This window comes from Erpetoichthys calabaricus, chromosome 10 (genome assembly GCF_900747795.2).
Source record: "Erpetoichthys calabaricus chromosome 10, fErpCal1.3, whole genome shotgun sequence".
Taxonomy (NCBI): domain Eukaryota; kingdom Metazoa; phylum Chordata; class Cladistia; order Polypteriformes; family Polypteridae; genus Erpetoichthys; species Erpetoichthys calabaricus.
This window is the reverse complement of record NC_041403.2, coordinates 152,235,138-152,254,231: the sequence shown is the minus strand read 5'-3', so window position 1 is coordinate 152,254,231 and position 19,094 is coordinate 152,235,138. Positions and strand designations below refer to the sequence as shown.

Below are 19,094 nucleotides of genomic sequence, written 5' to 3'. Positions count from 1 at the left end.
TGGTGCCTGTTATGGATCCAAATAAATAAAAGTTCTTTCCGGGACCTTTATATCCATCCATTTTCCAACCCGCTGAATCCGAACACAGGGTCACGGGGGTCTGCTGGAGCCAATCCCAGCCAACACAGGGCAGGAACCAATCCCGGGCAGGATGCCAACCCACCGCAGGACACACACAAACACGGGCCAATTTAGAATCTCTAATCCACCTAACCTGCATGTCTTTGGAGTGTGGGAGGAAACCCATGCAGACACGGGGAGAACATGCAAATTCCACGCGGGGAGGACCCGGGAAGCGAACCCGGGTCTCCTAACTGCGAGGCAGCAACGCGTTTGACATCGCTCTGAAGACACACTCCAGCACCTTCATTTTGAAGAGTGATACCTTACCAGGGTGGGTGAACTGAAAATGAGTTTGGTGAAACGAGTGTACGCATTTCCTCCAACACTGTGACACACTCACGTCTGGGCTGGTCCGCCGTCCCACTCTGCACTTCCTCTTCCTCGTTACCGACACTTTCTGCGTGCTGTGCTGGGCACATTTGTTGACAGCAACAGGCGATTCCACTTGGCAAGGGACTCGGAGCTGTAAGGTAGGTGATGACGCTTGAACTCTTCACTGGCCTCCTCTCGCGTTAACACTGAAAATGTAAGATGGTCCAATAATAAGCAGGCAGTTCAGTAAAAAGGGCCTGGACCGCGGTTAGTGTAGATCTGCCCGCCAGCTCTCTATAGGGCACGCGCTGCCCCGACTGCTGCGCTTCACTTGATGTGCGTTACGTGGCGGTGATAAAGAAATGAAATGCTACAAATGATCAGGGACGTGCGGTGAGGTTCATGGCTGGCGACTCCTTCAGAGTCAGATTTACAAATACTGTATATGAACCCAAAGAGTCGCTTATTCACGATTCAGTTGGCACATTGACTACTTGTTATGTTTCATATCTCATCAGCATTCTTTACACTCACACAGGTAAGGCGCCTATTTCCGCATAGACAGCGGAGAGAGCGCATTTGTTCTGCACCCTCCATGTGTTCTAAATTTGCCGTTGCGATTCCACAATTCATACTCATTCAATACAAATGAAACTATAGAGGGGTGTACAAAAAAACTGATTTCAATTTTGACCTTAATTGAAATATTTAGTTGTTTTTAGAAGCTTTAAATTCTGACGTTTTAATCAATTTTAATACAGACTGTTCAACAAAAGGATAACAAGAAAAACAAAGGTATATTTTATTTAGGTCAAAATTTAGTTTTTAAATATTGGATTGCTTTTTTCTTAGTCTGATCTTAGTTTTTATAAAATTGAAAACCGTTTATGGTCTTACTTTTATTTGTAAATGAAGTCCATGCTCCTATCCTTCTCCACGAAAATCTCCGTCACTTTTTTGTAAAAGTCCTCCTTATTTAACTTTAGTATTAAAAGTCTTCTGCGGTGGGCTGTCGCCCTGCCCGGGGTTTGTTTCCTGCCTTGCGCCCTGTGTTGGCTGTGATTGGCTCCAGCAGACCCCCGTGACCCTGTAGTTAGGATATAGCGGGTTGGATAATGGATGGATTAAAAGTCTTAATCATCCATTTTGGCAGTCAGTCGGAACAAAAAAATAAAAATAAACGGACCGCTGCAGAGCACTTGACTTTATGATATCGCTATGTCCTCACAGGTAAGGCAGTGGTAGTGCTGCTGCTTTGCAGTAAGGACACTGTGGAAGATTGTGGGGTTGCTTCCCGGTTTCTCCCCGTGTGGATAGCGCTTTGAGTGCTGAGAAAAGCGCTATATAAATGTAATGAATTATTATTATTATTATTATTAACTTTATTGGCGCCTCTGCGTAAAAGAACAGCAGCCACGAGCACCTATTGGGCTCACATGCGCCCCCTTCAGGACAGCACAGTACTGTCTGCCTCACCTTGCGCCTTTTCACTGCGCTTTTGTGTCCCGATCAGCAAGACTCGATATGTCACATACATTCATTACAAATATTAGCCAGACTGTGGAAAGTCAGGGTGTATAATAAACGTGTCTGCAAATATTATATTAACGACATACAGAGAGACAGCAACAGGCAGGCGCCAATCGCACGCATCAACCCAGTGTGTGAGGGAGAGCGCAGTCCGACATGAGGTGAGGCTCGTGGATAGCGCACCTCGTGTTTCGAGGAGTGTCCAGCCGCAGTCAGGACAGTTTTAGGCCTCGGACAGATCCGAGCACTTCAGACACTTTATGAGGTCCATAAGTGGACGCCCCCTTAATAAAATAATAATAATTCATTACTTTTATATAGCGCTTTTCTCAGTACTCAAAGCGCTATCCACACAGGGAGGAACCGGGAAGCGAACCCACAGTCTTCCACAGTCATTCCCCTGTTTCGCAGTTTTTCTGTACTCAAATGTGTATTCAGCGTTTATTAAATTTCTAAACTATTGAGGTCTTTCAGTTCTGCATCCGAAGCAGTTGTTTTGGTGTCATATATTAGAAACAAACTGAACAAAAATCTTAACATTTTGTATTTTATAATATACGTTTTATATCTATGTTTGCCTGGTCTCATTCATGACACTGCACTTTTTAAAACGTTAGTTATGTGCTGCACTGAACGGAGTAGTGGCTCTGTGGCTAAGGATCTACACTGGTAATCAGAAAGGTGACCCCATATAAAAATGGGAAAATACTAAGGAAGAAGACGAAGAAGAATAAATGATATGCTGCACTCAGTACGATTAACACTACATAGTCTTATAGTTTCTGAATCGAATAAATCATATAATTTGTGTAAACACTCAAAATATGTAATGCTACGCGCTGGACGTTTAGGAGCTCTTTAGAGTCCTGTCTTTGTGGTCCTCTCTGTGTTATATCATTAGTACTGTATTATGACAGGTGTACACAATTTTAATATTAATATTAACGATGCATTAATTGCTGCAGAGTTTATGCTCCAGATAACTGACACACTTGCCCTCAGAAGCACGAAGTGGTATAAAGTAGTCGTTTGATTCGCCCGGCTTTGCGTACCCATTGGAGATGGACCGCGACCCCGCAGAAAGTACGAAGAGACGTTTATTACTTTAACACGATAGTTTATCATGGTGAAGCTTTTTTAATTATAATAATTTTTTTTTCCACGGTGACGCAGTGGTAGCGATGCTGCCTCGCAGTAAGGAGACCTGGGTTCGCTTGGTTCCTCCCTGCTTGGAGTTTGCATGTTCTCCCCATTTCTGCTTGGGTTTCCTCCCACAGTCCAAAGACATGCAGGTTAGGTGGACTGGCGATTCTAAATTGTCCCGTGTGTGTGTGTGTTTTTTTGTGTGTTCTGCGGTGGGTTGGCACCATGCCTTGGTTCCTGCCTTGCGCACTGTGTTGGCTAGGATTGGCTCCAGCAGACCCCCGTGACCCTGTGTTCGGATTCAGCAGGTTGGAAAATGGATGGATTTTTTTCCACACACGTTCAGTTTGCCACCATTACTATAATACCTGTAGTGCATTTAGCACAAAAGTGTACCGCAAACACAGGGGCTGGGGCGGCGTGGAAAGTGGGTGGAGTCAAAAGAGATGCGGCTGACAGGGGCGTGATCTTACGGGCCTCAGAATGTCTCAGGTCGCTGAATCTGTCCGAGGCCTAAACCTGTCCTGACTGCAGCTCGACTGACTCCATTGTTTGCGCCCCCAACCCCCGATATTTGAACAGGAAATGTGCCAATTCAGCGATTTTGACTATAAAAATGATCAAAAGTATTGGAATCATACAGAAAACAAATTTATAGAACAGACCAGTGGACACATTTATTTTATGTTCTCATTATTAGTTTTTTTTACTTTTCATGATGACGCCACAGCTGCCTTCCCTGACCGCAGGTCCCTGCAAATGATGAAGGAGGGAGGACGAGTCTGGGTCCCTGAAAATAAAATAAAAAAATCACAACACCATGACACGACCATTCAGCGCGGGGGGGTCAGCCGCTCCCGTGCTCGCGCGTATGGCAAACCAGATTGACATTTAGAGATATCTTGAAAACATTTAAAGATATCTCCCAATATTTCAATTTATTTGATCAGTATTTAAAGATCTCTCTAAATATGTCAATGTATTTGATCAATTTATTTAGAGATATCTGTAAATACCGATCAAATAAATTGAAATATTGGGAGATATCTTTAAATGTTTTCAGATATCTCTAAATGATAATTTGGCTTGCCATACACGCATTGTAATCGGAACAGCCAGCCGCGTGCGCACCCAGGGCTCAGGTTTGAGTCGGCGTGGACGACACCCTAAAAGTTAACTCGGGATAAGAGTGAATGTTTAAGAAAGTGAAAATCTGCTTCCCACTGCACGCCAGAACACGCACTTCGAACAGCTTGCCATTTGTTTCTCTTGTTATAATAAATGAAGTGGCCGCCGAGTAAACATCTCCCGCTCTGCCCCTGATTACTGTTATTCCTCTTTAATGACTTTTAAGTGGTTGATCGCTGCATGCCCGCCGCCCCCGTACATCTCTGCATGTTCTGCAGACTCTCTCTGTAGAGGCATTAAGGGGGCTTATAATGACAAGCCGAATTATTAATAAAGTTAACTGAAATCAACTCGCCTGTCGTAACTGTACAGTTCACCTCACTTTTATATAGCGCATTTCACAGCCTTTGACAAGAGCGCACTTAATTTTGGAAGAAACGGCTTCGGGAAGTGCACACTGTAAAAAAAATAAATAAATAAATTTACGGTAAAGTACTGGCAGAGGTGGTTACCAGAATTTTACCGTAAAAAATAAGGTGACAATATTTTAAGGTGTGCGATATAACTTTGTAGTAAATAACAGTTGTATCTTTACAACACATTCCAATAGAAGTGAATGTTTAACTATAACCTGAAATCATTGCACTATAATAAAAATGCAAATCAATAAACCCTTAGAAAATATTGTCAGGATCTAACAACACTGCAAAGTTTGCATCAATAAAGTAACAACAACCGATAGCAAACACGTTTAGTTACATACATTGAGAAGCTTTGACACATTGTCGGGCGGAGAAATAAAGTTTGCTTTTGTGGTGTTTGGTGTCCTACAAGGTGTGCCAGCTTATCGAACAGAACCCACCATAAATCAGCTTCCATAGCCTCACAAAAAACTTCAGCTCACTGGGGAAAAATAAGTCGGCTGACTTTGTTGAAGCTTTTTCCGTGCCGTTCAAAGGTCTGCGGTTCACCAGGAACAATACGGTAAAAGGGGGCGTGTCCTTATGCAAATATCGTTACTTCGGTGTTACTGAAACAGCGCTTTACGTTTCACATTTTACAGTTGTTAACCTTCGCTATTTAACAGTTTTACACTGTAACTGGAGGGTGCATGGGAGTTTGCCCAACCAGTCTACATGTGTTTTGTGGACTTGGAAAAGACGTTCGACCGTGTCCCTCGGGGAATCCTGTGGGGGGTGCTCCGGGAGTATGGGGTACCAGACCCCCTGATAAGGGCTGTTCGGTCCCTGTACGATCGGTGCCAGAGCTTGGTCCACATTGCCGGCAGTAAGTCGAACCCGTTTCCAGTGAGAGTTGGACTCCGCTAGGGCTGCCCTTTGTCACCGATTATGTTCTTAACTTTTATGGACAGAATTTCTAGGCGCAGCCAGGGCGTTGAGGGGGTCCGGTTTGGTGGACTCAGGACTGGGTCACTGCTTTTTGCAGATGATGTTGTCCTGTTTGCTTCATCAGGCCGTGATCTTCAGCTCTCTCTGGATCGGTTCGCAGCCGAGTGTGAAGCGGCTGGGATGGGAATCCGCACCTCCAAATCCGAGACCATGGTCCTCAGCCGGAAAAGGGTGGAGTGCCCTCTCAGGGTTGGGAGCGAGATCCTGCCCCAAGTGGAGGAGTTCAAGTATCTCGGGGTCTTGTTCACGAGTGAGGGAAGAATGGAGCGTGAGATCGACAGGCGGATCGGTGCGGCATCCGGAGTGATGCGGGCTTTGCATCGGTCTGTCGTGGTGAAAAAGGAGCTGAGCAGAAAGATCGACTGGTAAATTGAGAGCTTTGCCTATGTTCCTACCCTCACCTATGGTCATGAGCTATGGGTAGTGACCGAAAGAACGAGATCTCGAATACAAGCGGCTGAAATGAGTTTCCTCCGCAGGGTGTCTGGGCTCTCCCTTAAAGATAGGGTGAGAAGCTCAGTCATCCGGGAGGGGCTCAGAGTAGAGCCGCTGCTCCTCCGCATCGAGAGGAGTCAGATGAGGTGGCTCGGGCATCTGATCAGGATGCCTCCTGGACGCCTCCCTGGTGAGGTGTTCCGGGCACGTCCAACCGGGAGGAGGCCCCGGGGAAGACCCAGGACACGCTGGAGGGACTATGTCTCTCGACTGGCCTGGGAACGCCTTGGGATTCTCCCAGAAGAGCTAGAAGAAGTGGCCGGGGAGAGGGAAGTCTGGGCATCTCTGCTCATGCTGCTGCCCCCGCGACCCGACCTCGGATAAGCGGAAGAGGATTGATGGATGGATGGATTACACTGTAACATTAACAGCGATATTTTCTGTGTAATTGTAATGTATCAGTAAACGGTACTGCGCGTAGTTTGAAGGTAGAAAAATATTGATTTTACAAGGCTTGGCTGTAAAAAATAATGTAATGTATCATTATCGATATACAAGTAATTTTCAGTAGAACATAACGTAACTTACCTTTTTTTCAGAAAATGTATTTTACTTTCACCATTTGCAGTATTTTACCGTTAAATTTACTGACATTTTTTACAGTGCAAGAATGTCTGCATTTTTTTTCTTTTTAGTTGCAGCACAGGTTGATATAGCACCACATATAATATATATATATATATATATATATATATATATATATATATATATAGATACAGTGCATCCGGAAAGTATTCACAGCACATCACTTTTTCCACCTTTTGTTATGTTACAGCCTTATTCCAAAATGTATTAAATTCATTTTTTACCTCAGAATTCTACACACAACACCCCATAATGACAACGTGCAAAAAGTTTGCTTGAGGTTTTTGTAAATTTATTAAAAATAAAAAAATTGAGAAAGCACATGTACATAAGTATTCACAGCCTTTGCCATGAAGCTCAAAATTGAGCTCAGGTCCATCCTGTTTCCTCTGATCATCCTTGAGATGTTTCTGCAGCTTCATTGGAGTCCACCTGTGGTAAATTCAGTTGACTGGACATGATTTGGAAAGGCACACACCTGTCTATATAAGGTCCCACAGTTGACAGTTCATGTCAGAGCACAAACCAAGCATTAAGTCAAAGGAATTGTCTGTAGACCTCCGAGACAGGATTGTCTCAAGGCACAAATCTGAGGAAGGTTACAGAAAAATGTCTGCTGCTTTGAAGGTCCCAATGAGCACAGTGGCCTCCATCATCCGTAAGTGGAAGAAGTTCGAAACCACCAGGACTCTTCCTAGAGCTGGCCGGCCATCTAAACTGAGCGATCGAGGGAGAAGGGCCTTAGTCAGGGAGGTGACCAAGAACCCGATGGTCACTCTGTCAGAGCTCCAGAGGTCCTCTGTGGAGAGAGGAGAACCTTCCAGAAGGACAACCATCTCTGCAGCAATCCACCAATCAGGCCTGTATGGTAGAGTGGCCAGACGGAAGCCACTCCTTAGTAAAAGGCACATGGCAGCCCGCCTGGAGTTTGCCAAAAGGCACCTGAAGGACTCTCAGACCATGAGAAAGAAAATTCTCTGGTCTGATGAGACAAAGATTGAACTCTTTGATGTGAATGCCAGGCGTCACATTTGGAGGAAACCAGGCACCGCTCATCACCAGGCCAATACCATCCCTACAGTGAAGCATGGTGGTGGCAGCATCATGCTGTGGGGATGTTTTTCAGCGGCAGGAACTGGGAGACTAGTCAGGATAAAGGGAAAGATGACTGCAGCAATGTACAGAGACATCCTGGATGAAAACCTGCTCCAGAGTACTCTTGACCTCAGACTGGGGCGACAGTTCATCTTTCAGCAGGACAACGACCCTAAGCACACAGCCAAGATATCAAAGGAGTGGCTTCAGGACAACTCTGTGAATGTCCTTGAGTGGCCCAGCCAGAGCCCAGACTTGAATCGGATTGAACATCTCTGGAGAGATCTTAAAATGGCTGTGCACCGACGCTTCCCATCCAACCTGATGGAGCTTGAGAGGTGCTGCAAAGAGGATAGGTGTGCCAAGCTTGTGGCATCATATTCAACAAGACTTGAGGCTGTAATTGCTGCCAAAGGTGCATCGACAAAGTATTGAGCAAAGGCTGTGAATACTTATGTACATGGGACTTCAGTTTTTTTATTTTTAATAAATTTGCAAAAACCTCAAGTAAACTTTTTTCACGTTGTTATTATGGGGCGTTGTGTGTAGAATTCTGAGGAAAAAAATGAATTTAATCCATTTTGGAATAAGGCTGTAACATAACAAAATGTGGAAAAAGTGATGCGCTGTGAATACTTTCTGGATGCTCTGTATATACAGTATATGCCTGTATATGGAAGCGAGGTTAGTGACACAGTTTGCGTATTTTTTTAGCTGTCCTATCAGGATTACATTTACAGACGATGGCACCTAGCAGGCTGTCAAAAGCTTACAAATAAAAAACAATTTTAAGATATGTGACTCATCTTCTCCCTTTGCAGATCTCTGACTAAAAATTTGCAAACCATATCACAGAACTTTTCTTGCATATATATTGTGGCATGCCGCTGGGGGTGGTACCCATCTGGGACACCCAGGAATACTGGAGGAGGGCTTGTGCCTCCTCCAGACCACGAGGGGGTGACCGCCCTGGTTCCTTTGGGGGCCACGGGTACAGAGCTATGAAGTTCAACCCTGTAGTGGCCCGTGGTCTCCGCCAGGGGGTGCCCCAATGCCTGGAGAGCCCTGGACCTCAGCACTTCCGCCACACCAGGAAGTGCTGGGGGGAAGCAGAGCAGGGACACCCGGAGTGCTTCTGGGAATGCAGCCGGCACTTCTGCCACACTGGGGCGTGTCGGTGGGAGATTGCCGGAAGCACACCTGGAGCACATATCCGGGTGCTTATAAAAGGGGCCGCCTCCCTTTATTCAAGGTTGGAGTCAGGTGGAAGAAGGACGAGGTCTTGGAAGGAGAGGCAGGAGGCGGCCTGAAGAGAGTGAGGCATAGTGTGGTTTGGCCTGGACTTTGGGGAAGTCTTGGGGGTTTGTGTGGCACTTTAACTTGTATATAGTAGTGTAAATAAACGTGTGGTGGTGAATTTACCATGTCTGCCTGTCTGTGTCCGGGGCTTAGTTCACTATATATATATTAGTATATTGTGATTAGGGAATCCATTACCGGGAGCCCAGGATTCCTGGACATTTTTCATTCCCGCATTCCCGGAAATGGCCAAGCGCACATATATAGCGTGTAAAAGTGTAAAAATCGATCAAGAAATAATAGAGTTATAGTTGAAAATAATTAAGGTGGCGCCATTGCTGCAGCTTGCACTTCATCAGACAACAGCTTTGAACAGCAACTTGAAATTGCAATGCGTCAGTCTGTTGCATCCGCATTATCTGTGCCAAGAAACTGGATGCATCAGTAAAAGCTGAAATGGCGGTGTTTCAGAGCAACGGTAAGCGCGGGCGTTGTTTAGAACAAGTGTATCAGTATCTGATGATTGTGCCGCCTACTTCAGTGGAGGCAGAGTGTGCATGGACGACCGCACGCTAGACACGTTAATAATAATAAATTACATTTATATAGTGTTTTTCTCAGTATTCAAAGCGCTATCCACACAGGGAGGAACTAGGAAGCGAACCCACAATCTTCTTACTGCAAAGCAGCAGCACTACCACTGCGCCACGTGTGAGGACGTTGTGCTTTCTACGCTCTTATTACCGCAACTAAAGATACATGTACTTCTATGACAGCATGAACTGCTTGTAGATAAGGTTAGTCTTTTATTTTTGTCAACATATTGCAGTAGTTTTATTAAAAATGAGTGTCGGTCGTTCTAAAACTGTTCACATGTGAGTTGCCCGGGAGCTCAGGATTCCCGGGAATGAAATGTGGAATTCCCGGATTCCCAGGAATGGATAAACCCGTCCGGGAATCCATTCCCGAATTGTGATGGACGGCCGGCAGCTCATCCCGGCCGACACATCCAAGACGCTAGTTGGCGTCTTCCCTGCAGTATGGAGGTGCCCTGGATTCCCGCAGGGCACCATGGGAGATGGAGTTCGGCTTCACAGCCCTGCTGGGTGCCGTGGGTGCCATCGTGGGACACTCCAGGGAGGCGTGGAGATTTTTATTTTCCCGGTAGCCCAGAAGTACTCCCAAGTCACGAGGATGGAGAAACGGAAGTACTTCTAGGCTGAAGAAAAATATAAGTCTTTATCTGACGCGGAAGTGCTATGGAATCACATGGAGAGAAGGAGATGAGCACTTCTGGGTCAAGGACTATTTAAAGGACTGGTGAAGACCAAGCAAGGAGAGCCAGAGTTGGGAGGGAGTGTGACGGAGCTGCTGGGAGTGGAGGATTGGTTTATTGTAGTGTATTGTTATTGTGATTATTGATTTATGGAGGTGGAAGTGCTTTGGGGCACTTTGACAAAGAAAATTAAAATACTTCTGTGTGCTTTTAAACCAGTGACTGCATCGGTGTGTTGGATTTCACGGGGCAACAGCACCCCCAAGCATCCATCTACCTACAATATATATATATATGTGTTTGTGTGTGTGTGTGTGAAATAAGATATAATGTATAAAAATCTATAATCTATAAAAAAAAAAAAAATATAATCTGTAAGTGAATTTTTGTTTATTTTAATCCTCAGAGACGTACTGTATTCCCAAACCAACCACCCGTCATCTTACTAGGTAATCAGAAATAGAAAATAAGGAAATCACTTCTTATAAAATAAGGAAATTAAGGATATATTTCTTCATATTGAATTTCAGAAGTTACAAAACTTCAATATAAAGAACATTCTGCATAAAAGCAAAGTCATTTCAAAGAGTTTAGATGTTCATCCATCCACAGTTAGACAGGCTGTGTAGAAATGGAGCTGATTTAGTACTGCGGCTGCTCTCCCTTGAAGTCGGCACCCAGCCAAGAGGACTTGAAAGGCACAACATGGAATCATCAGCGAGGTAAAAGCCTAACAGCATAAGGGCTGAAGGAATCATTGGAACAGGTTAACATTTCTGATCATGAGCCTACCATACATAGAACATCAAACATCAAGATATCGATGTGTTCATGTCAGGGGACCCTAAAACGCTGAGATCCGTCGAAATGTGGAGATCAAACTTTTTGACAAATCTAAAGCTTTCACTCCTCCCCCATAGATGACAGGTTATGGCGGATGAGGGCACAAAGCAAAAAACCAGGTCAATCCACGGGGTTCACATGATTTCTCTTGCCACTGTGGCAGCACCTGGCTGCTCCTTGAGTGCACTTTTCAAAGATACCTTGGCCGCCATTATTGATCACACCTCTTACCTTACAGCTGATTGTTAACAGGACCACTGTGTGGACCGTGAGATGAGCTGGTGACTCGTAGACGGTACCAATGCAAATGTGTCTATTTTCAGTTTGCTGCTGCTTCTTCTTCTTTCGGCTGCTCCTGTTAGGGGTCGCCACAGCGGACCATCTTTTTCCATCTCTTCCTGTCCTCTGCATCTTGCTCTGTCATAGCCATCACCTTCATATCCACTCTCACCACATCCATAAACCTTCTTTTAGACCTTCCTCTGGTCCTCTTGCCTAGCAGCTCTATCCTTAGCACCCTTTCCCCAGAATACCCAGCATTTCTCCTCTGCGCATGTCCAAACCAACACAATCTCGCCTCTCCAAAGCGTCCAACCTGAGCTGACCCTCTAATGTCCTCATTTCTAATCCTATCCATCCTCGTCACACCCTGTGCAAATCTTAGCAACTCTGCTACCTCCAGCTCTGTCTCCTGCTTTCTGGTCAGTGCCACTGTCTCCAACCCATATAACATAGCCGGTCTCACTACCGTCCTGTAGACCTTCCCTTTCACTCTTGTTGGTACCTATCTGTGCTAATTTAATTATTTTTCACCCCATTTCTCCTTGTGGTTTCAGCCAGCCACATCACGTCCAAGGCTGGACCCAGCTGGAATGTTATAGCAGTCCATCTTCCATGCAGCTATAGTCATTCATATCAGGCCATTTTAAGTGGCCCATCAAGTCAACCCACCTATATTTAAGGTGGGAAAGGAAACTGATGAACACAGAGAAAGATCCATGGAGATACCAAGAGGACATGCAAATGGATTGTGACCATACTGAGAATAATCCTCGAGTTTGTGGTTCTGCAGGACTGCAGTGTGGACCACTGTGCCGTCAGAAAAGGCCCACAAATATTTCCGCACTCCAAGCTATTCTGGATTCTTCTTTGCCTTGCACCCATCTGATGAGTGCCTTCAGAAAGTATTGAGAACCTTTTGCGTTTTTTACATTTTGTTAGGTTGCAGCTTTCTGCTAAAATCATTTAATTTTTCCCTCCAAACCTCACAATGACAAAACAAAAACAGAATTTTAGAAAGTTTGTTAAAAGTTATAAACCGAAATATCCCATGGACACCATTTGACAATTTGCTGTGATGCTTGCAATTTGGCTCAGCAGCCTTCCATTCTATGATCGTCGTTGAGATGTTTCTCGAGTCTGCTGGTGGTTAATTCAAGTGACTGGATGTGACCTGGAAAGGCACACACCTTGTCCATAGAAGGTCCCAAAGTGGAGCAAAAACCAAGCCATGATGTCAAAGGAATTGCCTGCAGAGTTTAGAGATGGCATTGTGTTGAGGAACAAATCTGGGGGAGGCATCAAAATAATTTTCTGCAGCATTGAAGGTTCCCAAGAGCACCGTGGGCTCCGTAATGCTTAGAAGAAGAAGTCTGGGACAACCACAACTCTTCCTAAAGTTGGCTATCTGGCCAAACTGAGTGATCGGGGAAGAATGACCACGACAAGAGAAGTGACCAAGAACCCAATGGTCACTTTGGCTGAGTTCTGAGAAGCTGTGTGGGGATATAAGAAACTTCCAGAAGGCCAAGAACCACTGTTACACTCAATCGACCTGGGCTTTAGGGCAGAATGGCCAGCAGACAGAAGGCTTTCCACAGTAAAGAAAACATGTAGGCCCACTTGGAGTTGGAAAGGAGCACCAAAGGGACTGTGAGACGCAAGATTCTCTGGTTGGATGAAACCAAAGTTAAGCTGTTTGTCGTCAGCTCAAAGCCTCATGTCTGAAGGGAACAGGGCACCTTCTGCCACCTATGCGGTACCATTCCAACGGCAAAACACAATGGTGGCAGCATCAGAGACTGGGAGACTAGTGAGAGTTGAGGGAAAGCGGAACGGAGCAAAGTGCCAAGATATTCTTAACGTAAACCTGTTCTAGGTCACTCTGTATGGAAAATGATCATTTAGAGCTATCATTAAATGAATTCAAGGTACCTTTAAATGTTTTAAAGATAAGTCTAAATGACAACTTGGCTTTCCATATGCCCTGGATCTCAGACTGAGACAAATGGTTGACCGTCCAACAGGACAATGACCCAAACACAAAGCAAAAATAACACAGCAGTGGCTTATGGAAAAGACTGAGAATGTCCTCAAGTGGCCCAGCCAGAACACAGGCTGAAACTTGAACAAACATCCCATGAGAAACCTGACGTGAGCCATCCAGCGACGGTCTCCATCCAACCTGACAGAGCTTGAGAGGATCTTCGATAGCAGAAAATCCGCAAATTTTGGTGAGTGAAGCTTGTTGTGTCAAACTCAAGAAGACTCCAGGCTGGAGTGGCTGCCATAGGGGCTTCAACTAATTACTGAGAAAAGAGTCTGAACACTTGCATCAGTGTGACATTTCAGTTTTTTATTTTAATAAATGTGCAAATACTTCTACAATCCTTATTTTGTTTTGTCATTCTGGAGTGTTGTGTGATTTTTGATGAAGGAGAATTGAATTTCAATGATCTAAGCACCGGGCTGAAGCATAATGAAATGTGAAAAAACTGAAGGGGTCCGAGTACCTTCTGAATGCACTATAGAGAGATAAGAAAGGAACTGCGGTTTTCTATAAAGAACAACTAGATCAAATAAAAGACATCACATAAAAAGACAGACAGGTTTTGTATAAATAAAATTCTGCTGTGACGTTCCAACTATTAAGGAACTTCATGCTTGTTTTACTTCCCTTTGGACTTTGAACGCCAGAGAAGGAAGTCTGCTGTAAAAAGCAGAAGCAGAAACTAACAAAAGTGGAAGTGTCAGTCCTGACGAGAAATCACATCCGCAGCAGTGGTCAGAGTGTACAGCCAGGCTGAACCCCCCAGTGCTGACAGACTGCTAACCTCGCAGTAGGGAAAGTGAGCCGACTTGGGGACTTAAAGAGGACTTGACACCCGGAGCCACTAACAGCAGCTGTGCACAACAGAGTAAGAGAGCAAGACAGCATGGTGTATTTAATAAGATCTATCTATCTATCTATCTATCTATCTATCTATCTATCTATCTATCTATCTATCTATCTATCTATCTATCTATCTATCTATCTATCTATCAAATATCAAAGGCACTATATAATATAGACAGATGTAAAAGAGAAAGGAACTGTATATAGTAATAAGACAGACTATTATGGAAACACAGATAGACATGAACGTCAACGTGTAATTACCAGATTTAAATAGTTAGATATGAAAGGCACTGTATGATAGACAGATGGGGTGTAAGTTGCTATATAACGATTGCTAGATCGGAGGTACACTGATATTACAGATTTACAGCCCTTGCCCTCTGGTTCCACTCCCAGCTCTGGTGTCTCCTGCTCCTTCCATGGTCACTTCCACGTCATATTTGGTGAACCAGAAGACCTATGGTGTGCCTCATAATGGAGTTGTATCCCATCTGGGAGGAGTCCCTGTCTCTCTGCCACTTATGCCACACAGACATAGGTTCTGAAAATGGATGGAGGACTAGTAATACGTCGGCTTATTTCTGCTTTTTCTTTGACTTCAGGTGGTGCCAGGATGGTCCAGTGGTGGCTTTTGGTTTTCTTGTCTCTGTGTTCGCTGTCTCATGGCCTGAATCCTGGAGTCATAGGGAGGATCACCCAGAAGGGCATTGACTATGGTAAGTTTATCTCCCTGTCATCTGTTTTGACATTTCACATCTTAATTTATGCTAATTAACACATTTTTTTTGTTTGTTTTGACAGCATATTTTGTTTGATAGATTTGCATTGTGCAGTCTTTGCAAATTAGCATACAAAGGGAAATACAAGCTTTGATTGGCTAGTCAGTGTCTGATGGTTTGTGTTGCCCCTTGCACACAGTCTTAGATGGAGGACACAAGGAAGTGTAACATGAGCCCTAACTGAACTTTGACCTGAGCTGTTGTCACTTTTAAAAACGGAAATGTTCAGCTCTGGCCAGATTGCTGGGCAGCCTTTTTACTTTGATTGTGTGTGTGTGCAGTTTGCAGCTTCTCTCCATGTCTGCATGGATTTCTTGGAGTATTGCAGGTTTTCTCCAATGCACATTAGGCCCATTGATCAAGCATGAATGGGGGAGTGTATGAGTGGTCTTGTGATGGACTGGTGTCCACAGATGGCAGGACCCCAGACTGGATTAAGAAGGCTTGATGATGTTGTGTTATAATCGGCTATACTGAGTTCAGAAGGACACATTGGGGCCTCTCTGGTTGAGACGTAACACGTCGAGATGGAACATCTGTTCCAAATGGAGTCTCAATGCCCCATAAACCTATGCCCGTCTGTCCCACACCAAGATTTGAGGCACACGTTAAACCTTCTAATCTCCTCAGTCTTACCTGGACTGGCGCGTGTGGCACAGGCAGAAATTTAGAGAAGACTATGTTGTCAGTTCTGCTTCTTAACCTGACACCAGTGGCGGATGGCCAAGGCCATTACCCGGCTGGGACACTGTCTGGGTGGAAGGACCGAGGGAGAGAACCTGTTTGGGCCAGTATCTTCCCAGAGACGTTAGATGGCAGCACCCCAGGGTTGTTACAGCACTATGGGTCCACACAGGGCATGCTGGGAGTTGTAGTTTGGAGCAGCCCTGTTGGATTCCATGGGCACCGCCAGGGGGTGCTGCAGCTGAGTCCTTTGAGGTACTGCTTCCGCCACACCTAGAAGTGCAGCCAGTAGAAAGTCAAGAAACACCCGGAGCACTTCTGGGTACTCTATAAAAGGAACCGCCTCACCACCAGCTAGGGAGCCAGAGTTGGGACGTGGGGGACAAAGCTTATGAGGAGGAGAGGAGGCGAAGAAGAGAGAGAGTGAGAGAAGAAAGAAAGAGAAAGAAAGAAAGGCTGTGTTGTATTGTGTTTGGAGCTTTTGTACTGTGTTGCTGCTGAGGAGCAAGGCAAAAGTGCTTACCCAACTCTGAATAAACGTGTGCTCTGTTGAACTTGTGTTTCAGCCTGTCTGTGTCGGGGTTGAGGGAGATGTAGACCCCTTGGTGGTCCACTCTTTAAATATGGATCATAGAACTGACAGACTACCCTTATATATGTAATTTGCTCCAACACGGATAATGACAACTGGATCCCCCCCCAGCTCCAGCCAAGAGCCTATCAACCCTTCCAGGGAGGTCACCCATCTGTGCACCCAGAAGGCAACACACCATGAGAGACCCTCTGTCTCTGAGGCCTTCAATCCCCCTAATGGCCGAGTCCACATCTATCACTACCCCTCTCTTTCTGGGAACTGTTTTGAGGTGGCCCACTGGGGCTCCTCATGCCTGCCAACCACCTCAGAGTTTATTTTAACTTGTGAATGGGATTTGCACCAATATCACTAATATGTGCTAATAAACAGCAGAGAACACCAGAGGAATGGAGGAATGGCATGATTGTACTCAGAAGAAGTTAGAGGTGGCAGAAATTAAAATGTGGAGATGAATGTGTGGAGTTACAAAAAAAGGACATAAGAAATGAGATAATTAGAGGTGCAACAAAAGTGGGAGAGACATCCGAGAAAGTAGGCTGAAGTAGTATGGACATGTGGTGAGGAGAGACAATGAAAATGTGGTTAAAAGAGTGATGGGAATGAAGGTCCAGGGGAAGAGAAAGTGAGGAGGAGGAAAAAGAGGTAGACGGATAAAGTAACAGAAGATCTGAAGGAAAGCAGCTTGAATGGGGACGGTGCTGACTGACGTCCATATGGAGCCTTAGGTGATTGGGGATGCCTGCCCCTTGAGTTCCACAAAGGGTTCACAGCATGGACGGGGTGTGGAAAGACACAAAGCAAGTGCCACTGGATGGAGAAGGTTGATTTAGGCACGTTGACCCTACACAGACACGGGGAAAGTGTTTTTCATTTAGAAATTAGAAAGAAAAAAACAATGACGAAAATCTAATCGCATGGCTGACACGGTAAATGGCACTGCTGTTTCAGATCTCCACACTAAAGGGTCAGCTCACATGTATGCTGAATTTATGTGTTCTCTCCTGTCCTGGCGGGTTCTTCTACATGTAGTCACTCAACACATAATCAGCAGCCGCACCACGTGTGCGGGTGCAAAAACGGCTGTCATCGTTTCATCCAGGTGGATGCTACACATTAGTGGTGGTTGACGTGGCTCCCCACTCACTGAAGTGCTTTGAGTAGTAAGAAAGGTGCTATATTAATGTAAAGGATTATTATTAACATCCCAAGAACTTGTATGTCAGGTCAATCAGTGCTGGACTAGTCTTGCTCAAGTCAGATGTATAATATATACGTACATCTGGAGACAACCATGAGCGAATTTTGCTTAAATTGAGTGGGAACAATTGGACAGCTCACTGAATATCACATTTCTGAACCAATCCAGCACATAATGAAGGCAGCGCTCAAAGGTATCTATCATATAGTGCCTTTCACATCTATCAAGGCACATTACCTGCATTGTGCGGGAACATCAGTTACGGCACTACGGCCATGTGGTGCAATTCCCTGAGGGTGATCAGGCTCACAGGATCCTCATTTTCAAGGACCTAAGTGACAAAAGTGCAGAAGAAACATATACACTGTACAATCTATCTATCTAGCCTACTATACTGAAATTAATATCTATCTATCTATCTATCTATCTATCTATCTATCTATCTATCTATCTATCTATCTATCTATCTATCTAGCCTACTATACTGAAATTAATATCTATCTATCTATCTATCTACAGTTAGGTCCATAAGTATTTGAACAGTGACACAATTTTCATATTTTTGGCTCTAAAAACCACCACAGTGGATTTAAAATAAATAATTACAGGCACCGAGACAAAATGTTGGGGTGTTAACCAAGCCAACTTGCTTACTCAAAAGTGTTTGAAACAAAAATAATAACAGGAGCTCAATGGTGTAGAAAAATACAAAACACCAAAATACAACTAGCCACTGGCTAAAGTAAGGATGTTGTGTACATCAGTCAGGCTTCAGGGCAGGAGCTCCGTCTTGTGGGTTGCTAATCTCCAAAATGAGACACCTCCTTTTCGAGAGCCCCCTGCTTTTATAGCTTGTGGACCAGAAGGGCCGGGGTCAGTTGCAGTCACTGGGCATCTTCTCCAAATGATGGGCAGAAAAGAAGAAAAGGAGGTTAGCGGTTGTACCCCCTGGTGTCCTAAGGTAATGGTGTTTACCTGGAAGGCAACCCTCTGATGCATATGTATGACTATGTGTGTGTATATATATATATATATATATATATATATATATATATATATATATATATATATATATATATATATATATATATATAATAAATCTTGGGAATCCCAATGAAAAATCTTTTTTTGATACATTTTTTTCTGTTCATTGGTTGTAAATATTTTTATGCTTTATGTTTAAGGAACAAGACCATAAATGTGTTTTGGAGTAGTTCTTTAGTTTTAGAAAGATATTCATATTTTTGGTATTTAATTTGAGGTTGCTAAGGAATGGCATTATGCATCACTCCAGAAAGGCTCAGGAATAAAACGCTTGTCCGAGATTACGGATTTTAACCTTAAACTGTGTTCGCCTTGAACTCATAGAGTTTGGTATTCTGGTTAACCACTCATTGCTTTCCACTTCTCAATTCGGTTCAC

General features: G+C 44.4%; 1 protein-coding gene across 2 annotated transcripts in view; it reads left to right on the top strand.

The window, feature by feature from the left end:
• The first annotated feature begins 485 nt into the window (after window positions 1-485).
• The window catches only part of LOC114659560 (bactericidal permeability-increasing protein-like), a 64,756-nt gene continuing 46,147 nt past the window's right edge, over window positions 486-19,094 (top strand). Inside the window, exons 1-2 of one of the 2 annotated variants that reach the window (XM_028812119.2) lie at window positions 486-593; window positions 15,019-15,132. In XM_028812119.2, the coding sequence (XP_028667952.1) occupies window positions 15,030-15,132 (103 nt within the window). In that variant the 5' untranslated portion in view covers window positions 486-593; window positions 15,019-15,029. Of the gene's footprint in view, window positions 594-14,283; window positions 14,436-15,018; window positions 15,133-19,094 lie in introns of those variants that run through there. The other variant, XM_028812120.2, reaches the window with a different exon arrangement.